This window comes from Mauremys reevesii, linkage group 1 (assembly GCF_016161935.1).
Source record: "Mauremys reevesii isolate NIE-2019 linkage group 1, ASM1616193v1, whole genome shotgun sequence".
Lineage (NCBI taxonomy): Eukaryota > Metazoa > Chordata > Testudines > Geoemydidae > Mauremys > Mauremys reevesii.
In genome coordinates, this window is record NC_052623.1 from 29,255,154 (window position 1) to 29,280,250 (window position 25,097).

The 25,097-nt window shown below is 42.9% G+C and overlaps 1 protein-coding gene across 2 annotated transcripts in view; it reads right to left on the reverse strand.

Moving 5' to 3' along the window:
* The window catches only part of GRM5 (glutamate metabotropic receptor 5), a 452,493-nt gene that overhangs the window by 41,106 nt on the left and 386,290 nt on the right, over positions 1–25,097 (reverse strand). For both annotated transcript variants that reach the window (XM_039502070.1, XM_039502080.1), the window contains exons 5-7: positions 13,709–13,955; positions 9,096–9,264; positions 6,255–6,381 (exon numbers count right to left, since the gene is read on the reverse strand). In XM_039502070.1, the coding sequence (XP_039358004.1) occupies positions 6,255–6,381; positions 9,096–9,264; positions 13,709–13,955 (543 nt within the window). The remainder of the gene's footprint in view (positions 1–6,254; positions 6,382–9,095; positions 9,265–13,708; positions 13,956–25,097) is intronic.

Consider the following 25,097-nt stretch of genomic DNA (forward strand, 5'->3'; position numbering starts at 1 on the left):
TTCTGTAGGAGTTGAGGGTGCTCAGCACCTAGCAGAAGCAGACAATCAGCATCTCAAAGCATCCGTAGAGACTTGCCAATGCCACTCTACCCTGGTCTGTGCTTTTCATAAGCTGTCATACAAACTGTGCCAGAAACCAAGACTGAGCAATGATTGCTTCCTGGGAATTGGTCACTTTCTGTTGATCTTCTCAGTGAGAGAGAATGAGCAACTGTACACAGTACAAAGGAAGGGGTCATTTTTGTTCAGTACTTACAAAACTAGATCAGTTTTGATCCTCTCACTGACAGAATGCTTTGTATGGAATACAGCCTAGAATTGTCAAGCTCTTTCTATGGAAAGTGCACTGCAAATGCCTGTTATCTTGTTTTCTGGGTTTGGGCTCTTTCCATTTTCTCACTGTTTATCCACACTATTAAATCCAAGCCCAGTTTTCATGAAGTATCCAGGGCTCCTACTCGCCTGCCCCCAGACAAAGAGGAGAGAACGCAATACCCTTTGCAGCCTTTCCCTGTTACTCCAAATGGCAATCAAATGGGCTGCCTAAGGGTGAAGCAGATTTCCCCAGTCCCTGCCTCTCCAGGGTTAGAATGCAGTCTCCATACGCAAACTAATCCCTGACACCACGGAGCTCAGAACAGGGTCATAATCTGGCTACATCTGTCCAATACGACCATCAGACCACAAAACTTGGCCATAGTTGTAATAATGTCCTTGCTTTATTTTGCCACATCAAATGAAAACATTTCTTGTAACGGTGATGAAAAAAAGAAACCTATTTCTGATATTCAGTCATTGTGTACCAACAGCCGCCCAAAGAAAGAAAGAAAAAAGAAAATGAAAACATTTCAGTGAACTGCGAAATACCTTTCCTCCTAATCTCATCTGAATCCAGCTAAGAAAATCAAATAGCCAGCACATGCAGAGTACATTAGGAAGAAGAACCAAATGTCACCGATACTAATAGTATTTACCTTCCGTTCCTGTCCCCAAAGTAGTTGCCACTAAAACTTTGTTGCTATCACTCTTGCACAGTCTCAGAAGTCACACAAAGTGTGACTTATTCCCTCCCCCACAAAAAATGTTTTGAAATCAGCCATTAAGGAAAAGGAAACAAAGGAAGAGGAGTCAGCTGGAACAGGATATCCCTAAGATACACCAAGGAAGCACTGGAATTTCAAACAACTCTAATCTGAAACACTCTTCCTGAGCCCACTCTCTTTTTGGACACAGAAGGCTGTGCCCTCAAAAACAACGTGATCACCTGGACCAATCTATACGGGAGGTCCACTTCCTAGACACTACGGTGCAAATAATTGATGGACACATTAACACCACCCTATACCAAAAACCTACCGACCGCTATGCCTACCTTCATGCCTCCAGCTTCCATCCTGGGCACACCACAAGATCCATTGTCTACAGCCAAGCACTGAGGTACAACCGCATCTGCTCTAACCCCACAGACAGAGACCAACACCTACAAAATCTCCACCAAGCATTCTCAAAACTACAGTACCCGCACGAGGAAATAAGGAGACAGATCAACAGAGCCAGACGTGTACCCAGAAGCCTCCTACTGCAAGACAAACCCAAGAAAGAACCCAACAGGACTCCACTGGCCATCACATACAGTCCCCAGCTAAAACCCCTCCAGCGCATCATCAGGGATCTACAACCCATCCTGGACAATGATCCCACACTTTCACAGGCCTTGGGTGGCAGGCCAGTCCTCGCCCACAGACAACCTGCCAACCTGAAGCATATTCTCACCAGTAACTGCACACCGCACCATAGTAACTCTAGCTCAGGAACCAACCCATGCAACAAACCTCGATGCCAACTCTGCCCACATATCTACACCAGTAACACCATCACAGGACCTAACCAGATCAGCCACACCATCACCGGTTCATTCACCTGCACGTCCACCAATGTAATATATGCCATCATATGCCAACAATGCCCCTCTGCTATGTACATCGGCCAAACTGGACAGTCTCTAAGGAAAAGGATAAATGGACACAAATCAGATATTAGGAATGGCAATATACAAAAACCTGTAGGAGAACACTTCAACCTCCCTGGCCACACAATAGCAGATCTTAAGGTGGCCATCCTGCAGCAAAAAAACTTCAGGACCAGACTTCAAAGAGAAACTGCTGAGCTCCAGTTCATCTGCAAATTTGACACCATCAGCTCAGGATTAAACAAAGACTGTGAATGGCTTGCCAATTACAGAACCAGTTTCTCCTCCCTTGGTTTTCACACCTCAACTGCTAGAACAGGGCCTCATCCTCCCTGATTGAACTAACCTCGTTATCTCTAGCTTGCTTCTTGCTTGCATATATAAACCTGCCCCTGGAAATTTCCACCACTTGCATCTGAAGAAGTGGGTATTCACCCACGAAAGCTCATGCTGCAGAACGTCTGTTAGTCTATAAGGTGCCACAGGATTCTTTGTTGCTTTTACAGATCCAGACTAACACGGCTACCCCTCTGATAATGGGATATTGTTTCTGATCCGAATTCCACTGCAGTCCCTGGAAGGACTACCGTTCATTTTACTGGGATTTGGATCTGGCCTGTTAAGTGAATCCCCTTGTTTCTGTCTGAAAATGTTTGGATTCTCTCCTCCCTCCACTGTAGAGTTAATCCAGACAATACCCTTGGGTGGGTCATTAAATGAGGGACCTCTGGATCTAAACCCATGAGCTACTATACCTTGAGCTGAAAGACGCAACTGTGTTAGCTTAAAGGCTGTAACAGTCTCATAAATCTTTATATGGGGGAAGAGAGCCACCCTGAATAACCATGGATGCTATTAATATAACATTTAATAGAGTCCTACTGCAAATTTGAAAAGTATCCATCTCTGTCTTTTCTGTGGAACTGCTTGCTTAGCTCTTCCTTTTCTTCAGTAAGGCCTACATTTTCCAAACGTGACTAGTGATTTTGGGTGCTTCCATTGTTAGATGATTAGATTGAGACATTTTAAAAGGGCCTGAATTTCAGAGGGTGAGTGATCAAAGCTTTCCGAAAGTCAGTCCCTTCTTGAGTCACCCACTAGTGCCTCTAAGGGCAGATCTACACTGTGGGGGGGGGGGGGGGATCGATCTAAGATACGCAACTTCAGCTACTTGAATAGCGTAGCTGAAGTCGAAGTACCTTAGATCGAATTACTTACCATCCTCACGGCGCGGGATCGACGTCCGTGGCTCCCCATGTCGACTCCGCTACCGCCGTTCGCGTTGGTGGAGTTCCGGAGTCGACAGGAGCGCGTTCGGGGATCGATATATCGCGTCTAGATGAGACGCGATATATCGATCCCTGAGAAATCGATTGCTACCTGCCAATCCGGCCGGTAGTGAAGACGTACCCTAAATGAACACGGGAAATGCTCCACACACTCTTCTCAACCTCCTCCAGCTGAACTAGGGCTGGGCGACAGAAGGGGGCAAAGCTTCCGATGTAGAGTGAGAGTCCTGTAGTCACAGTACCCAGACTTCTTTCTCCCCCACCAGTGCCTTCCTCCCTGACCCCCAAAGGAATGGAGCCCGGAGCTTTCTTTCCCCACACACCAGCCAAGGGGCACCTGTTTCCCTATCCCTACATACCAACTGCATGGAGACTTCCAGCAACCAGAGGACACGTGCCAATCAAGAAGCCAGGGCTGCCCATCCTCCAACCCAGACCACTACCAGCGCAGTCCCATTATCATCCAATCAACCACCCTACTATCAGAGACTTCAGGGCATCCTCCTTGCCACTATTATTACCACAGGAAAAACCACCACTTTATGAAGAGCAGCTGCCGTGCAAAGGAGCCCCCAAGAGGAGGTACTCGGGAGGAAGGGATTACAGGGGTTTGTGAGATATCAGGCTGGGGAGGAGATGGAAAGATAGATGGATTTGGGAGTGGGAAGAATATGGAACTGATGGGTTTTGGGAAGGGAAAGCATGAATTGTCTAAGGGGATGAGAAGCATTTTACCCAGGCAATGGTGCATGTATGGCTGAAAAGTTTTGAGGGATCCCATAATTAAAATTTTGGCCACATATCACTGTTTTCCTGCCCTCTAGTGTTTACTCTTAGATGGTGTCAGAGCTATTTTCTACTGACAGCCTTTATCAACAGAAATTATCTCCCCCCCGCACCCGAATACATTTGGACTTTAAACTTTTCCTTCAAGTCTTAATCCTCATTTTCTGCTTCTGACAATAGTTTTTCACCAGGACACATTTGTGTTCTGATGTCCTACAAACATATGAGTAAAGCAATACACCAAACTCAATTTCTCCCCACTGGCAACGTCCCAGCTCCTCCCCATTACATTTAATCAAGTCTGTGGCATAAAACCGATCCTGGCCATTGAGCAGAGGAAAGATGGAGCAACATTTTGTCGAATGAGCCAGGAGAGATTTTATCAGCGCTCCAATACCTGGCAAACAGTGAGATGCTACAGGTGTGCCAATAGCTGTTTGCCAATATGTGGCAAACAGTGAGATGCCATCCTTTTCAGGTGTGGAGTTGATATATTTTCAGGAAGGCACAGCATCAAGACTCTCATCTGAAGGAGATAGCGGAAGAAAGACTTTTTCCAATCAGCTTTTTATGAATGAAGCTTTGTGAAGCTGTCATTATTACCTATGACACGGCTTTATCTTGCAGCGAGGAGGCACAGATTGCTGCAGTAGCAAACATAAAAGGGCATTTCAAGGAGACTAGTGTGTGCTTTGTAAAACTGAAGGAAATTTCCTGCCAGAATACAAAATATCCTCCCTCTCTCCTCCCCCTCCCCAAACTTATGTTAAAAACAAGGCTAGATTGAAATGCATATTCTTTACAAGCTATAAAAGCTGGTGACCTTAGATATGATTATAAAACATTGCTCCATCCACCCTACAGATCCCCCAGAAAAGCATTTTTTAGAAGCTGGTTTTTAATACCGTGCTAAAGAGCAGGGGTCAGATCACACTGTTTGTCACAGAAACCCACAGGTAGTTTTATATGTACACCTGTCAGTTTCAGCAACAGCGAGGACATTAAATGGAATTAATCAAGCAGAAGAATGATCGATAAAAATGTAGGAGTGCATGTATTGATATGAAGCAGTAAGCATGAAAATGGTAAAAAAAGCTACTTTCTTTAAAATTGTGTATATGGTAAATAGATACCTCAGTGATGCACACAGTACTATAGCTTTCTTATGCAGCAAAAGAAATATTTAGTCTAACAACATCAATATCATCTCTATATCCTAAATCCAAATTCTGGTGTGCGCACGCGCACACACACACACTTTCTCTCTCTCTATTATCATCTCATTCTCCCTTCTCCACACCCCACCCATGTGTTTCATCCATCTTGTCATGAACCAAGATCCCAAGCTTTTTGAGGTATGGACAGCCTTTTGCTACCTGTTTGTACATAGCCCAGCTAATGAGAACCTAATCCATGCTGGCATTTGTAGGTGTTAATGTAATAAAAATATTTGAACACCAATGCTATGATTAGGCAGCTAGGAGAAAACCTGGGTAGTACCAGTGTTGAGGCCACACACAGCCTCAAAATCTGCTAACAGATATTCTGCAGACTTCCTTGCACTGAAACACAGAGGCACATTATCCAAAGCCGGGAGGACATCATCCGTGTGTTTTAACTCAGACTGTCTGGTGCACCCAAGGCTATTACAAATGTTGATGCTTCTTGGATCAGTTGTGTTTTGGGGAGGAGTATGCTGCACAGGAAGTTGTCCAGAGGGTCTCTCAACTGGCTAGAATTTGGATGGAAAACACTGACATTTCACAGAATTATTGTGTGCCCGTTTTGGAGAAAAACAGAAGCACCTAAAATTGGGCCCCACTCAACTTCTATACAACAACTTATCTCCTGCCTATTTTTGGAAGGTTCATATCCGAATCTGCCCCCAATGATTTTGGCTCAGTTTGGAGCTAAAGCCAGAATAAGCCCATTTTCTAGATCCAGTGGCTCAGAACTTTGGGAATAGCTCTTCTGATGAATTTTCCCCTGGTTTGTGACAAAGATTCATGGACAACAGCTTGAACCATGATTACAGATGCCAGCCTCAGTTCAAACTTGGACCCAAACTCTAGGCTAAACAAAATCTAAACACCCCTAATATTTAGTTTCGTAGTGCATATATTTCGTAGTGCATATATACTCAGGTATAAAGTGTATGAACATTTCCATTGACTTTTGCTGGGTTTTAAACACAACAATAACTCAATTACCTGTAAGGTCATCAGTGGGCCAGGAACCCAGCTGGCACGCCTTGCATGTGTATTCATCAGAGACAAACTCGTTCTCCTTACAAGGCGTACAGGTCCAGCAGCAGCTGACTTCTCCTTTACGGATCACCTGAGATGAATATTTAACAGAGCAATTAGATTTGTTATTAAAATCGATTTTCTTTAATGCTGCTGAGGTTCCTTATTTGTTTTTCAAAGTCCTTTTTTTACTCACTGTTTCTAATAGAGATGAGCCCATTTTTTTGAGGAAGCCCCTTTTGCTAATATTATTCTTACCATTATAAATCCTTCTGATTAGAACTGGGCGATCATTCACACAGCATGAACTGTGACTCATGGGCATTGGAAAAAACAATCATTGAGGATAGTTTGCAACCATCTTATAGGCTGAAATATGTACAGATAAATCGTTTGTCAAGCAAACAACATTGTAAAGGTCTAAATCTCTTCAGTGATCATTTTCACACAGAAAAAGGGGAATAATATTGTTTACTGTAGATACAGGAATCACTCAGGTTCATTCTAGTTCAAATGTAGCATGAAAAAGTGGGAAACCAGATTTGCTTCCCTAAGGATTGGGCTGGGGTAGAGTTCAGTTTGTGATCAGTCTGAGAAAATTCAGGTTTTATGTCCCTTTTCCAAACAGAGTCAGATCAGCCATGTTTTAAATTAACATTTAATAAGGAGAGTGTAATGTGTATCCATTTTAACATTCAGGACTGATTTTCATTTCTTCCCATTCAACATGCTACATCCTACTGCACTCTGGCAATTCAAATGTGAGTTTCTCAAAATCCCCATGTATCTTCTCTTGGGCGTTGAACACATCTGTGATCCCTGGCGATCTGCCAAGGGCGATGGGAAGGCCCCTTCCTCTTTCAGATAAAGTATTCTCAGTGTTCGTGCTCATCACATTCTATCCATTTTTAAACAAACGCTACCAAGTACAGCATTGAGCTGACTTGTCTCGCCTTCAAAGGGATCAGTTCAGAATGTGGTTTCACAAGCAAATGTCATGGATTGGGATTTTAATCAAATGCAAAGGAGCATAGTCAACCAAAGTCCTGAAAGGCTGTTGTATAGCTCAGAAACCTGGGAAATAAATCTCCTTCAATGGCTTTGAGCGAGTTTACAAAAAGAGGTGGTTGTTTACATTAGATTCTTAAAGGGCAAAATCACCTGAAGAAATAAGTAAATGAGAAAACAGATGAAGATTTCCAAAAACTTTCCTCTGATTGTGAAGGGCTGGGAATACTCAGAACTCCCACAGGACTGAGTAAGAATCTCTTAGCAAACCTCAGGATCAAGCCCTCTGTCAGATGTGTTTGTTAAATGGACTTTTCAGCTGCTTCTCTGTCCGTTTCTTTAATATCTGACTGCTATCAGTTGCAGTTGATTCCACTGTAACTCCTCCCCCAATTTATCCAGCCCTATTTAACTAAATCTCATCCTTTTTTTAACTGCAATTATTTTCCCCAGGCCACTCTCCTGCAGGTCATTCTTGTGATTCTTCAAAGAGTTTTGATGTCTCCAGAATATTTCAGGTGTTCTGGGTTGTACTAGTTTTGGTTTGCATGAGTCCATGCAGGAAGGGACATGCTGGATGCTGCTGAATAATGGGACACTGTTGCTTTGTGTGCGTCTAGATTCCCTGGGTGAAATCCTGACTCCACTGAAGTCAATGGTAAAACTTCTGTTGACTTCATTCAATGGAGCCAGGCCTCATCCCCTATTTTAGCACATGTGCTTTTGTCTGTGAATGAAAATTTGGGATTTATATTCAACAATCAAATGTAAAAAGAAAGAAGTTTACAGATATGGGTCCTGGTGCAGAACATTTAACTTTAAGCACATTCTAAGTGCTTTCCTGAATTAGGACCTATGGTGAAGAGTAGAGTCAGGTACTAACCTAATCCTGGATCCAAACAATCCTGAAATTTCAGAAGGTTTAGATCCAGCTCTAAAACTTGTGACCTGAGCCTATCTCTAGTACAGTGACGCTGTTCACCACACGTATTACTTGTTTTGAAGCCAGATCACTAAGTTTAACCCCCACAAACACTTCTTGTTATTGCAGACTATGGCCTGATTCTCTTTTTGCTTCAGTGAGTTACTCCTGATTCACATCACTTTGCCCCCTTAATTATAGATTAACACAACTTGCAGACTGCAGACTGCTAATGAAAAAAGGAACATGACAGTCCCTAAGCAAAACAGAGTTGTGATTTTAGCAAATCCAGCTAGTTACTTATCTTTTCATGAGATTCTCCTTTAAACACATTATTAATTATAAATGAAAGATTTTTCCTGTGTTTAGTGTATTATTGTTAATAAGAAGAAATTAAGGGCTCTTAAGAGCTAAGGCTAAACATTTCAAAATTGGGTGACTAAAAGTGATGTTCCTAAATCTAGATTTTAGCACCTAAATGATGATAATTATTATGAGTTTATTTGCTTTGGGCTGGTTCTTATAGGCCCCAATCAGAGATTGAGACCCCATTGTGCTAGGCACTGTACAAAAACACAGAACAAAAGGATGATCCCTGCCCAAAGAACTTACAATCTAATTATAAAACAGAAGGTAACAGATGGATACAGACAGACAATGAGGGAGTACAAGAAAATAATGAGACAATTATGAAAAGAGTAGCAAGAAGTAGTAATCACATAAACAACTTTTTGCACTTTTTATTTAGGTGCCAAAACTATTTTTAAGGTCTTAACTTTAGGTTCTCAGGGTTGAAGATTTTGACAAACATTCTGGGTAACATTTGAAGACTATGCAAATAATACATCGATACAATAAAAAAGCACTCTATTTACCTTTATCTGGCCTTTTTCACATGGTTCACTGCAGACCGATCTGATTACAGTATTTTTCTTTGACCATATTTCATCATCATCCATCTTCAATTCACCATTGTCCCAACTTCCAACATTGATATAGTCAAAGTAATCCTTCCCCATTTGCTTAAAATTCATAATCTCATATCTTTTGAAACACAAAATGAACAAACAGTTGAGTTTAGGATACAGTCACTAAGGGCAGGTCTACACTAAGGGCGGGGGTCAAACTAGGGTACACAAGTTCAGCTACGTGAATAGCGTAGCTGAACTCGAAGTACCCTAGTTCGAACTACTTACCCGTCCAGACGCCGCAGGATCGAAGTCCGCGGCTCCAAGGTCGACTCCGCCACCGCCGTTTGCAGTGGTGGCGTACCGGAGTCTACCAGAGTGCGCGGGGAGTTTGAACTATCGCGTCCAGATTAGACGCGATAGTTCGAACTCCGAGAAGTCGAACTCACCGCGTCGACCCGGCAGGTAAGTGTAGACTAGCCCTAAGAACATAAGAACGGCCATACTGAGTCAGACCAAAGTTCCTTCAAGCCCAGTATCTTGTCCTCTGACAGTGGCCAATGGCGGGTGCACCAAAGGCAATGAACAGACAGTTTATCATCAAGTGATCCATGCCCAGTCACTCAATCCCAGCTTCCGGAAAACAGAGGCTAGGGACACCATTCCTGCCCATCCTGGCTAATAGCCATTGATGGATCTATCTTCCATGACTCTATCTAGCTCCCTTTTGAACCCCTTTATAGTATTGGCCTTCACAACACCCTCTGGCAAGGTGTTCCACAGGTTGATAGTGCGTTGCATGAAAAAATACTTTCTTGTGTTTGTTTTAAACCTGCTACCTATTAATTTCATTTGGTGGCCCCTTGTTCTTGTATTATGAGGAGTAAATAACAATTCCTTACTTACTTTCTCTATACCACTCATGATGTTATAGACTTCTATCATATCCCCCTTTAGTCGCCTCTTTTACAAACTGAAAAGTCCCAGTCTTATTAATCTCTCCTCATACGGAAGCCATTCTATACCCCTAATAATTTTTGTTGCCCTTTTCTGAACCTTTTCCAATTCCAATATATCTTTTTTGAGATGGGGCAACCATATCTGCACGCAGTATTCAAGGTGTGGGCGTACCATAGATTTATATAGCGGTAATATGATATTTTCTGTCTTATTATCCATCCATTTCTTGATGATTCCCAACATTCTGTTCGCTTTTTTGACTGCTGCTGCACATTGAGTGGATGATTTCAGAGAACTATCCACAATGACTCCAAGATCTCTTTCTTGTGTGGTAACAGCTAATTTAGATCCCATCATTGCATATGTATAGTTAGGATTATGTTTTCCAATGTGCATTACTTTGCATTTATCAACATTACATTTCATCTGCCATTTTGTTGCCCAGTCACCCAGTTTTGTGAGATCCTTTTGTAGCTCTTCACAGTCTGCCTGGGACTTAACTATCTTGAGCAGTTTTGTAATCACTAAATCTTTTCGATTTAGTGATACAAAATATACAATATACAATACCAATCTTTTGCTCCACTAAATCTTTTCAATTTAAAGGAGCACTATCAAATCAAAATCTAATCAATTAAAAAAAAGTTAAAAGTATTTTCTAGTGCTACATGGACCACCGAGTCTCCCCTGCCTATTGTTGCAGTTTTATAAGCCTATTATCCTATCATTTTTTAAACAAAGTTTTTCTCTCCCCTGTTGCTGTGTGAAAGATCCCTATAGAATACAGAAGAAACTGACTGACAACTGCCTAACAGGCGAAATGGTGAAATTGACTATGCACAAAGTGCTGCCAAATGCACTAACTGAAACAATAAAAAAGGAAAAATGTTGTTCTCTAATCTCTGTGAGCTCTATCTTGGGTTCTTCTATGGTTCCCATTACTGTACTGTCTGAGTGACTGACAGTCTTCAGCGAGTGTCCTCACAACACCTCTGTGAAATAGGGAAGTACTGTTAGCCCCTTTTAAAGATGAACTGAGGCACAAAGTGGCTTTCCCAAGGTCACACAGGAAGCCTGTAGGATAGCCAAGACTTGATCCCAAGCCTTTTAAGTCCCAGAATAGTACCCTAATCACTGAATCATCCCTCCTGCTAGCCTAGTAATCTTAGTGTTTACTCAGGGCTGGTCTACACTGGGGAGGGGGGTGGCATCGATCTAAGATATGCAACTTCAGCTATTCTATTTGTGTAGCTAAAGTAGAATTATCTTAGTTCGACTCACCTGGCCGTCCTCACGGCAGCAAGTCGACTGCTGCGGCTCCCCTGTCGACGCTGCTTACTCCTCCTGCCGAGGTGGAGTATGGGCGTCAATTTGCGGACTGATTTATTGCGTCTAGATGAGACGTGATAAATCGATCCCCGATAGATTGATTACTACCCGCCGATCCGGCAGGTAGTATAGTTGTATCCTCAGTGGCAACAACATACTTGGCGAGCAGTGCAGTTTTTTTAAGGTTATGCTAACAACCTTTCCCTTACTGAGTATCTTAATTGTACAGAACAAGATTGCACAAGACATTAGTGCATGACAATGAAAGTAAATGATCAATTAATTTCAAAATAGTGAAGCTGAGTGCAACATAGTCACCGCAAGCATTTATAAAAAAAATTAGTGACTACTCAGTGCTTAAATTGATAATTAAAATTGTTGCAGACAGTGGGCAAAAAATGAGGCCATAAAGCCAAGCCACACTGTCATACTTACATAAGGGTAATAGGAGCCTATATAAGAAAAAGCCCCCAAAATCAGGACTGTCCCTATAAAATCGGGACATCTGGTCACCCTACCTCCTCCACCCCCACTCCCATCTTTTCCCCTCCAGCCCACCCTCCTCCCTTCCCAGCTGAGTGATTTAGGCAGCCTCTGGGAAAGTATACGAACAAGTGTCTCTGTGTAGGCAAGCGTGTGATTCATGCATTGTAGGTGTGTGAGAGACTGTGTGTCTTTGTGTAGGGAGGTGTGTGTCTTGCCGCATGTGTGGATACCTGCGTGAATAAAATTTGCAGCCTAACTCTGACTTTTATTCCTTTTGCTGGTTTGCCCACAAAAAAATTGATGACATAAAATATGTGTGTATTCATTTCATGGTGAGTTTTTAAAAGAGAAGGAAACTCTAAAAGATATGTATTATTTCTTAAAAAGTGAACGCTGTTGACTAGTAATTGCAGAAGAGCCAAGGTATCATACATTTCTCCACACCTTTGTCTAGCTACAGTATAAACTCTTTCTTGCAGACTCTCTTTTTAAGTGTATGCCCAGCACCTACCACCCTGGAGCTCTGATCTTAGTTTAGTCTCTAGGCACTGAACAACAACTGTAATATTAAATAATGTGGAAGTACTGTATATGTGTTAACACACGCTAGAAGTGTACACATGAATATGCGTGTGTATCTGCATGTAGGTGTGGGAGTCAGTTTCTACATATTTATTTATATAGGTATCTGGACAGGTGCATTTCTGTGGTTGTGCTTTATGGATTTGTATTTGGGCTTCAGGAGTTGGCCTTTAATGGACCCATTGCAGCTGTGATAATGTGTGGTCCTAATCATAGAATCATAGAATCATAGAATCTCAGGGTTAGAAGGGACCTCAGGAGGTCATCTAGTCCAACCCCCTGCTCAAAGCAGGACCAAACCCAACTAATTCCACACATAAAATCACAATAACTTTAGTGAACAAAAACCATGAAGCTGGTTATGAAAAATGGGAAGAGGGGAGGGAAAGAATCATGAAAACCGCTGTGAAATTTCTTTTTTTTTTTAAATTACCCTTTTGGACAATTTTGCTGCCAGCTCTAGCGTCCTGTAACCTTAATGAAACCCGAACTTAGCATAACACATCTGTCAAAACAATAAATATGCCTGTTTGGGCCTTGCAGTGAAAATGAGCATGTGAGAGAGGGTGGGGGAGAGTAAGTGATGGAGAGAGGGAGGATGGAGTGAGCGGGGGTGGGGCCTCGGGAAGGGGCGGGGCATGGGCAGTGTAAGGGCGTTTGGTTTTCTGGAATTAGAAAGTTGGCAACCCTAATGCAGATATTTAAGATAGGGAAGAGGTGGGGATGAGTTTTGATTTGTTCTCCCACTATTGCTAACTACAGTTGCTTGAGTCCTGAAAGAACTAGGGACCGGTCCAGCTAGAAGACAAAGCAGAAGCTAGGAAATACAGGTAGACCTTGCTAAAAAGGTCTTCTTCTTCATACCTGAAAAGAAAATGTTGCTCAAACTTTATAAATAGAGCTAAATTTAATAATGTGTCTATCACTGGGCTGAAAGATCACAGAAACCAGATCTATGTTTTTAAGTAACAAGGTCTTTAGAACCCTTCCTCCTCTATATGATGCATTAGTTTGCACATGGAGAGCCATGCTTTACTCAGTGTACGTTCAGTGAGGCAGGGCTTCTTGGCAACCACTGAGTAAAGAGCACAGTCAACCTGGAGCCCTTCCCTTGGTGAGTGAGCATCTTGTTGGGGATGCCCTCTATGGTTATGATTAAAATCATGAGTAAATAACAAAGCAGCATATCTGGCATTGCACTTTCTGATAAATATTCACAGTACCTTCCTGGTGAGTCTCCATTCTCATCGAACAAGATCACCTCCCCAGAAACCCCAGTGAAGTTAGTCTTCATGAGAGAATCCAGGAGTTTTTGACCATCTATAGGCTTCATGGCATCACAGAGACCTGCATAGCCTGGGCATAGTGATATCTGCATGTTGTGAAGACCATACGCCATAGAATATATGGCATTGATTACGAATCCCATTTTAGAATCTTGAACATGTTGCGTTTTGAGAGTCAACTGACCTGTTAGGAAACAGCACAAAGTTTAGTCATTACCATAGACAGAAACATGATGAATCTTCAAACATAAAACAGGAGCCACTCCTGCCAGGTGAATGTGCAGGAGGCTTGCTTTCCAGCCAGGGGCGGCTCTAGGCACCAGCAAAACAAGCTGGTGCCTAGGGCGGCAAAATCTAGGGGGCGGGAAAAGGCTGGGGCCCCAGCTCATCCTTCGGCTGCGAGCCGAAGAGCGGCCCGTCCCCTGCCGCCGGGGGGGGGGCGGCAGGCTGGGCCAGCGGACCTGCCGCAGTCATGCCTGCGGGAGGTCCACCGGAGCCCCGGGATGACTGGACCTGCCGCAGGCATGACTGCAGAGGGGGCGCTCGTCCCGTGGCTCGGCTGGACCTCCCGCAGGCATGACTGCGGCAGCTCAAGCGAAGCCGCCGGACCCGCGAACCGTCCGCAGCTGCGGGAGGTCCAGCCGAGCCACGCGGGACCAGCGGTCCCTCTGCAGTCATGCCCGCGGGAGGTCCGCTGCTCCGGGGCGCCTCCCGCGCATGACTGCTTGGGGCGGCCAAAAACGTAGAGCCGCCCCTGTTTCCAGCCCTGCCTCCACTAACTACCCCCCCCCACTGCCCCCCCGCTACACTAAATTGAGATTAGGTTTGTGGTGGATGCAGCAGGCATGACAACATGTGTGAAATTAACAAGCCAAAAGGTATAATGGAAAGTGGCATCAATACTGACTCATCGCCTCACCCCTCCCACTGCAAAACCTGGCTCTGCCACTATCTATCCTCAGAGGGGGTTTGGGCATGTATATGGCTGACAAGAATATTCCCTGAGAATATAACAATTAATGCAACAATAGAAAAGTCTTGGAGGGGAGATAAAACCTCATGCTGCATTAAGAAAATGTTTAACTATTAGTGAGACTAATTGAAGGGCAATTCCTCAGTTCCTGTGGTTTACTGACCTCTTGATTTTAATGTCCCTGGAAAATGTGTTAATTTAAGATTTAATTTGTCATTATTGCTTTACTTCTAGTATGCAGTACTAATCTCTTACCTTAATCCCTTATCTTTCTGCTGCTTCCCTCTTCCTGGTGTTTCATCTTTCATACATGTCTCTCCTTTATTGTTTTTAAATTACTTCTTGCATATCCTGCTCATTTTCACTGGTCTTTATATCCAGAGTATATTTATCGCTAGATGATATTAATAACCTTCAGCATCCATTCATTTATCTTCCAAGATCTTATAATTCCCCATTGTGTCCCATTGCGTTATCTGTTTTGCCATTATTCAGCATTTTATGCAAGCTTGCAAACATTAGCTATGCTGAATGTCAGGCTGCTTAACCTTTTTCTTTCCTTTTAAGCTTGGTCCTTTGGCCTACTTTAGTCATAGTCATGTTGAGATGTACCCTACAGGGTTTCCTTTATAACCTACTAGTGTTAACAACATGTTGGCAGCACTGATACAGCCAAGGGAGAGTAGACTGGATGCTACTCAGCCTCACATATCATCAGCAAAACTGTCAGCTACATTCCAGCCATCTTTATCATTGATGAATATAGAAGAGGCAGAAACAGCAGGATAGGTCTGCCGACAGGGGTGGGGGTGGGGGCGGCAAAGCAGGCAATTGCCCAGGGGCCTGGGCAATTTAAAAGGGCCCGGGGGTCCCCGGCCGCTGCCACTGGCAGTGCACCGCAGCAAGGCTGCACTCCCGGGAGTGGCCAGCACATCCCTGTGGCCCCTGCGGAGGGGATCTCTGCATGCTCCCCTCACCCTGAGTGCCGACTCTGCAGCTCCCATTGGTCAGGAACTGCGTTCAAGGGTAGCTGCGGGAGCGGTGCCTGCAGGTAGTGGACTCCCTGGGCCCCCCGCCTAAGAGCTGCTGCCGGAGGGGTGTGCTGGTCGCTTTTGGGAGCCGCCCGAGGTAAGCGCCAACCCCCTTACTTCCTTCTGCACGCCAACCTCCTGACCCAGCCCAGAGCCTGCACCCCATACCCAAACTCCCTCCCAGAGCCTGACCCCTCACCCCCTCCGACACCCCAACCCCCTGCCCCGGCATGGTGAAAGTGAGTGAGAGTGGAGGATAGTAAGCGCTGGAGGGAGGGGGGAATGGAGTGAGCAGGGTGTGGGGCTTTGGAGAAGGAGAGTGACAGGGCCATGGCCTCAGGGAAGGGGTGGAGCAGGGGGTTGGACAAGGGTCCTTGGGTTTGCACAATTAGACAGTTGGCAACCCTACTGGGCGGGCATGTGGAAAACCTTGGCCATGCTGGAAGAGCGTGCCCAGCAATGCAGCCAGCAGCTCGCTGGGCACCAGCCAGTGCAGGCGCAGCTTCGCCCAAATGTCAGGCGGACCAGGTCCGTGCGTGGGGGCCCATTGACTGTTCTGCCCTGGGGCCTGGAATTGCTGTCAGTGGGCCTGAAGCAGGAGCGGTGAACACGGCGCTAGCAATTTCATATGTAATGGGAATAACTGTGATGTGGGCAGTCATAAGTGAGAATAAAGAATGAGCTCTACAATATCTTTTCCAAACAGTCACTATTCTGGTGACAACCACACATTAGTAAAAGAACTAGCTCAGATTTCATCCACCTTGGAGAAGCAGAGGCCAGATTGTAGCTCTGAGAAGCACAGTTTGGTTCCTTCCCTGCTGTTGGGCAGTGCACCAATGTGCTAGGCCCTTACTGGGGCAGGATGAGAGGATTACAATCTAGTCTGTAATCACGTCTAAAATGTAGGAGTGGTGCAAAAGTTCACCAGGGGGAAAATATGTCTATAAAACTGTTTTTTCATTGAAAACCATTTCATACTGGTCAAAAGATGAACAAGGTGATGTAAAAGATCTTTCCCTTCTCTCATCTCTGGTCCTGATTTTCAGAGGTGCTGTGCTCCCACGGCTCCTATGAACGTTGGGTGAAGTGGTGGGCACTCAACTTCTCTGAAAACCAAATTTCCTAAGTCTATGACTATGAACTTTTTTTTTCAAACCTGCAAATTATTTGTTTCATTCTCCTGAGGAAATGTTTTTTCCTAATTAAAAATAATAGGCGTAATAACTGTAACAATAGATTACATGTAAAATCCACATTAATCGAAATTAAGTGGAAAATTGAACAAGCGTATTACATTACAATGCACACAACTTTACCCAATTATTCAGCCTCAAAATTAACAGCTCACAAACTGTGCTGTTAATTAGAGAAGCCGATAGAATGAATCTGATGTGCATCAGCAACAATATTTATTTTAAAATGATATTACAACTGCCTTATTACTAATGACGGCTTGAAAATGTAATAACTTTACTCTGAGTTGTAGGAACTCTAGTTATTGGGCTTTGTGCTGCTGTTTTATAGAATTATTACCCAGCCTTTCTTTACACATTTGATCTCACTCAGTTCACCTGATACATTGCAATGAGGCTGCTTAGCTCTTCATAGAACCTGCTAGCAATCGTCAAAGGAAATCTGAGGGAATTAGCTGTTCTGGTTTCTGCAGCTGGGGAAAGCATTTCCTCTACATGTGATTGCTTCCACTTGCCACAGAGGGGCAAATTTGCCCCACAGCATGTGTCTGTCGGTCTGCAATACATCAAGGCTCTGTAGTTGGAGAAAATCTAAAAACCAAAGTGAAGGAAATAAATTCTCTTAATACCAAAACACTAAAAAAATGTATCAGAGGGGTAGCCGTGTTAGTCTGGATCTGTAAAAGCAACAAAGAATCCTGTGGCACCTTATAGACTAACAGACGTTTTGCAGCATGAGCTTTCGTGGGTGAATGCATCCGAAGAAGTGGGTATTCACCCACGAAAGCTCATGCTGCAAAACGTCTGTTAGTCTATAAGGTGCCACAGGATTCTTTGTTGCTTTTACTAAAAAAATGGAGATTTGTTTGCATTAAAGTCCCAAATCAGAATATTCCCATCCCAAACTTTGGGAAAATTTGTACTTGGCCTGCATCTCTAATTCTTTTACAAAGTCTAAAGTGATCTGAGGCCAGTTGACCAAGCATTGTTTAAGCACATGCCTAACTTTAAGCATACAGGTATTCCCACTCTCCTCAGTGGGACTGTGCATGTAAGGTAAGGCACATGCTTAAATACCTTGCTGAACTGGGTGTTAGGCCCTGATTCTGGAAAGCACTTCAGCAGATGCTTAAATCAATACCCATTTAGAACAGCATTTAAGCATACAGTTAAAACTTCCAAGCATGTACTTAAGTCCCATTCTCTTTGAATGGAACATAAACATGAATGTACACTCTGGCACATACTGAACTACTATCCTCAGTAGGGATCTTCCTGAAGATTGTAATGAGGGTGAAACCAGTAGCATTCAATAGAAATTACTCTTAAATAATCAATAGAATTTAATGGAGACCAACTATGAAATTCTATTTTTATATCATCCTTTAGAATTATTAAATAGACACCTTAACTGATCTCTCTCATTAGAGTGTGTATGGTAACACCCATTGTTTCATGTCCTCTGTGTATATATATCTATCTATCTTCCTACTGTATTTTCCACTACATGCATCCGATGAAGTGGGCTGTAACCCACGAAAGCTTATGCTCAAATAAATTTGTTAGTGTCTAAGGTGCCACAAGTACTCCTGTTCTTTTTAAAATAGACAATGATGCCTCTGGTGCAGAATTCCAGGTGCTGGTTTAAAATGTCCATAGAAAGTATATGATATTTTTCTATTACATGCTGCATGATTTTCAGGATTTACTTGCTCTGTCTTGTACATTCATATAGGGGAAGAATTTAAAAAGAAGAAAACAAACGTGTGTTGATTTTGCATTCCTCGGTGCTCCAATCTGGGGAATCTCCTGCTGTCTCACTCACGGTGAGAACAGTTGGTTAAACTCTACAGGAAAAAATCAAACAAGCAAGAAGAGCCAACCTGATGGTATTCAGTGCTCTCATGTGTGGATAATCAGTTTGGCTTTTAACTTTTTTCAGCCAGCAGGGACTGGAAGCACTGTAGAGAGAACTTGCTTAGGCCTGATGCAATGATGCACTTTGCATCCCTCTTGAGCATCCCCTCTGCTGAATGAGCAAGGTCATTTTGAGTGGTTCTGGAAGTAGGTCCATCCCTCTGAGCCTTGGCAAGAGTTATTGCTATGATAGAGCATGCCCAAGTAGAGAGAATTATGTGGGAAAAAATGAGGGACTCTCAAGGGTCTCCTTCAAAACAAATAAGCCTTAAATATGAATCAAATTGTTTTTATATTGTGTTCGTGTTAAGTTAGTGGGTTAGTAACAGGAAATTACTATGAATCCTGTTTATTATGGTAGTGCCTGGGGACGAACCATGAATAGGTCCTCCGTGTGCTAGGCACTGTACAAAAGCAAATATGCCCTCCCCTGCAATTCAGTTTTAAATTCTGTCATAGAATAGAAATCCCACCCCCAATATTGCTTTAGGAACATTGAAAAGTTTAATTTGAATAATGTCAAATTATTATATTCTATAATATATAAATATAATAGAATATTAACATTCTTGTACAATAAAATTTGAAATGAGAAAGTAAAAATGATTTGTTTTACATGTTTTCTCTTGAAAATTTAATCAAATAAACAGTCATGAGAAATGTTTTGATTTCAGCAAAACTGCATTTTCCAGTGGAAAACTGTTCCACTGAGAATTTTTTTTGACCAGCTCTAATTTTCACTCGTTGGGATTGAAGTGAATTGCTAGTGATACATTTAATATGCTTTTGTGTCCAGAAGAGCGGATCTTCCATTCTGATTTATGGTCAAAGAAACTGAGTTCGGTAGAAGCTGAAAGGCTAAACATGCTCTTTAAAACAACCCCAACACCACCAACAACTGTATCATGAAACAAATATTTACTTGTGTTATTCACAGCCTAATTTGCATTTAAGACCTGCCCCAACAAAACGACTCTTTTCATGGATTTCAGTTTGATTGTAATGGGTTTTGAATCAGGGGCCAGATTTTCAGAGATATGTAGGCACCTAAAGATGTGCAAATAGGTGCCTAACTGGATTTACAAAATCACCTAAGCAGGCTGTTGAAATCAATAGGAACTAAGCACCTAACTTGCTTAGGCACTTCTGAAAATCCCATCTTTAGGTGCCTAAATATCTTTGAAAATCTGGGCCAGGCCCTTACTGGAGATAATGTTGTATGGTGGCCGTTATACTGAAAATTTGCAGCATTTGCAAAAAACACTACATGAAGTACTTAAATTCTACACCGGGGAAAATATACTGATGGAAGAAAAAACTAAAGAAATTGGTCTAAGTAAGCCATCAGGTAAGAAACATTATAGGACCTACATCCATTTAGTTATAGTTTACATTTGTTATTAAGGATAGAGACACTCTATCTACCTAATCCATGACATTAGATACTCCAAGGAGTTGTTCAAGTTCGGATATGTAGTCCATGGGGAGTGAAAGAGGGAATGATGATGTTGTAAGGAATCAAATCATAATGTACAATATCAAAGGATTCCAGCATGCATAGAAGGAGGGAGATGGGGGGGGGTTAAGGTGGAAGAAAACGAGTGTTATCTTTGAAGTCAGCGTTCAGAGGAGTTTGCAGAATTTGGAAATAAGCAGCTGTAGCAGGAAAAATAAATTTGTTTAAGAGACCAAATTATTAATATTTTAAATCCAGGAACACCACAAGCATCTTTCTCCAGTCAGGTGTAGCACTGTCTATAGCACTCCTCACTGCAGGCTGTTTTCTTCTCTGAGCGACTCTAAAAAAATGGAGATTTATTTGCATTAAAGTCCCAGATCAGAATGCCTCCAAAAGTTGGGAAACCTCAGAGCTGGAGCCAAACTTTGTAGCTGGCCTGCATCTTTGTAATGAGTTAAATTGAAAACCTCTGGATTTGAACCACACCTACCACCCTCCTGAATTTTGAGAGAATTACAGGGTCCCTGAAATGTGGGCATGGGCACGTTTCTAATCAATTCTAAGGCTAGAACATGTCTTAACCTGCCAAGGCCCAAATGTGGGATGGAATGAGTGCCAAAGCGCCAAACTGAAGGACACAAAAATTATTCATGGAGGAAAATTAAAATTCACTCTTTTAAAAACGGAAATGAATTCTTCTATAATTTCAGTCCGATGATTTTTTTTAAAATTTCTGATATAAGTAATTAACCATAAAAGTGAGGAGATGCCAAATTAGTGTAGAATGTAGACAGCTAAAATGAGCGATGTCCCTCAAAATGAGGGAAATTTGAGAGGTACAGTCTCAGACAGGGACTGGGACCTGCCCATGCTGGCTGTGGCCTAGCCAGATACAACCAACTTTGGCTTTTTGTTTTGGGGTTTAGCCAACATATGTTTTCAAGGCTGCAATGTAACAAGATGACATTTACATTTGACTCCAACATTATATCAAAAAGCCTCAAAAGAGCAATGTGTGATGGAACTCCAACATCAAGGGGCCTGGACCTGAATTCCCATAACTGGTGAGTCCTCTCAACCTTGTTAAGTATCTGCCATTCCAGCTGGTTGAGTTTCAGTGAACACCATAGACATGTCTGCATTTGGCTTTTGTGTGCCTGTCCTTTCTACAGCAATTGTGGTAGAAAACTGTTTCGAGTTTTCCCTCTGCTATTTGGGCATTTCCATCTCTTTTTTTTAGGTAGTGAAGAGCTAACTAGTTTAATCATTAATGGAAAGATATTCTCATCTTCTGGGGCCTTGCTCTTATTCATTCAGGATGCTGGTACAAAGATGATTTTCCTAACCCATTGCTTTGACCATGTCATCCCTCTCTTTGCATCCCTCCATTCTCTTCTCTATCACACCAGATATAAGCTACCTTGTTTTCACTTTCTAGGCTATTCATGGCCTATCCCCACTCTATCTTTCATCAACTCTCATTCACTATCAAGATGCCAACTCCCACCTCTGATCAATCAATGATCCCAGCCTCCGTTACCCACTTGTTCAATTTTCCAACAAACACCTTTGTGCTTTCTCCCATGCTGCTCCTCATGCATGGGAGGAGCACTTTGTAAACATCTGCAAAGCTGCCTCAATAGCCTCATTCAAAGTCTCTTCACTGTGATGCCTACAAAAAACTTGACAGCAGACAGCTGTTGTGGTGAGACCAATCGCTATCAGAATGAGGCAATGTTGTCTCATTGTTTCCTTGTACTCCCCTATTTGTCTGCCTGATCCATCAGTCATCTCTTGCCTTATACTTAGAGCAGGAGATTTTGGGGGCAGAGGCCATGTTCTTGCTCTGGGTTTGTACAGTGCCTAGCACAATGGGGTTCTGGTCCATGATGGGTTCCTAGGTGCTAAGTAATACAAATAAATAAACAAAACAGTAACTGTTTGAGCCATAAGCACCCATATTAGAGACCTCTAGACTGACAACAACAGATTGGTAAATTCAATGGATAAATTCCTTGCCCCATTGAAGTCAATGGCAGTTTTGTTATTAACGTCCATGCATCCAGGATTGTACCCCAGGACTTATTTTGGTGAGGTTTCTAGTTTCATCTAGAGGGAAGATGTATTAGGAAAACATTGTTGCTAGGGAGAAAAGACACTAGGAATTTGGAACTCTGTATGTGTATTTTCTTTTGTGAAAGAGGGAGACACTGATATATACTCAGGCTGCAAAGGTCTAAAGTTGTATAACATCAAGGGGTTGGATTAACCTCTTGTGACATGGTGCTGGTGCTGGACATTCATTGACTTCAGTGGAATTACTCAGCTGCTTAGAGCTATGCTCATGTTTAATTGCCTAGCTGAACTGGGGCCTTGGTTAATCAAAAGCATCTGACTGGTGCCAGAGGGGAAGCACACTCCAATTCTTGTAAAACCCCAAGTGTTCTTGGGCTATGGAAACTCTCCAGTTCAAGGTGTAATTTAAATCCTTTGCTCTGACCCTCAGTCTACTTAGGTGGCTCACATCAATTCTCCTGTGACACGGAATTGATAACATTGAGCATGAAGTCAGATAAGTCTGCAAACTTCTCCCTTTCAGTAGTGCTCCAGCTGGGCAGAAAATCAATGTACTTAACAACAGCAGTAGCAGTGGCACCCATTTGGATTAGGTAAATATATTCAATCTGCACATAAAAAATGGCTTGATGCTAAAATGTCAACACAGGTCAAAGTATATGTGAAGAGATGGAAACTTAACAGAAGTTGATAGAAATGAAAGAAGAAAAGCTATATTCATTCGGGGCTGTTTTTCATGTGCTCTTTACTTTATCATCATATTTTCATTTTGCATGACTCACTGAATTTCCTCCTGCCCTAATAAATAGTGACTGTGTAACAATGACTGTGTACATTTTTTGCCTACTATAAAATGAGATCTACAAGGCTAGCATCACTCATGAATCTTGTGATGGGGTGTTCGCCCCACACTGGAGTGGAAGAGGCCTGTCATACCCCTGGAAGCCTGCCATACCCTTGTCACAGAAAGGAGCAGTGGAGGTAAGTCCTCCAAGCAGCCTAGGGAGGCTGCATGGGAAGCAGTCAAGTGGAGGGAGGCTGCACAGAGCAGCCAGTCAGGGCCCAGCAGACTCGCATAAAAGGATCTGCAAGGCCAGAGACAGTCAGTTGCTGTGGGGAGCCCAAGGAATGACGACTGTATTCCTAGTCGGCTGCAAGAAGGGGAGCACCTTGGACAGAGCAGTTGCTTGGAGGGACCAGGAGAGCAAGAGGGAGCTCCTGGCTGGCTGCTGGCTGAATATCCTGAGAAGAGAGCAGGGAAATGGCCCAGGGAATTGACATAGCACTGAGCGAAGTTCAGGAGGCTGCTATCTACAGTGTCCCTGGGGAGGGACCTGGAGTAGTGGGCAGGCCCGGGTTCTCCCACTCGCAATTGGTGAAGTGACTAGACTATTGAACTGAGCTACTTCACACCTGGAAGGGGGAAAACACAGATGGTGACACATTCAGAGGACTGATTTATGAAGAAGATGCTGCAGTAGTTGGACTGAGGCAGGTATGCAGGCAGAGACAACGATGGGAGAGACACCATCTGGAGAGGGCACTCCAGCTGGCAGAGCTAATCCCTCTGAAGGCCAGCAGGAGGCACTGTTGTGGTGAGTGGACTCCATCACAATCTATACACTTCGCATTTGTGAGGGTGAATCTATCTTATCATCTCAATATACAGGGATTTGAAAGCACAGCTAGAGTTTTCAAACATGGATGACTAAATTTATGTACCAAAATCCAGATTTAGGCATCTACATATGCAAATTTTGGCCATAACTCCTATTACTTATTTCAATATTTTAAAAATATATTCAAGTATCAGAGGGGTAGCCGTGTTAGTCTGGATCTGTAAAAGCAGCAAAGAATCCTGTGGCACCTTATAGACTAACAGACGTTTTGCAGCATGAGCTTTCGTGGGTGAATACCCACTTCATCGGATGCAAGACAGATGCATCCGTCGAAGTGGGTATTCACCCACAAAAGCTCATGCTGCAAAATGTCTGTTAGTCTATAAGGTGCCACAGGATTCTTTGCTGCTTTTAAAAATATATTGTTTATATGAATAGCTATTGTTATCAATATGACATTACTGTATTAAAATGAAGTGGTTGACTATAGATAGGTCAAATTCTGCACTCATGTGGTGACCTAAGCATATTGCTTATTCACCAAGTTGTTCTTTTAACTATTACCTCACCCACCTCCTCCATCCCACCTTCTTGTCGATATCTTCTTGCCACTGTCTTAGACTATGTGGTCTCTGTGTAGGGGCTGTGTTTTTTAAAATTTTCTGTACAGCTCTCAGTACAGTTGGGAGTCCTTTGACTGGAGTCACTAGAAGATACTGAAATAATTTTTTTATGCAATTCCTATTGAGCTGAAAATATTTAATTGGATGAAATTAAGGGCAAAATTCTGCACTCATAGCAGGATAAATATGACACATCAACAATATATTATTTTCAACTGTAGGCTTCAAAGCATTTTAGTAAGGAGGGCAAGTATCAATATCACCCTTTGTCTAATCATACCAGAAGAACAGGAGACAGTGTCTGTGGTACAATTTGGCCACAACTTTACTCACGTGAAATATATGGGAGTACCTGGCAATAAATAGTGCAGTTCATCATTATTTCCTTAACTGTTTCCCCCATTGCAGAGTGCTGCGGCCAGTCCTCCCACT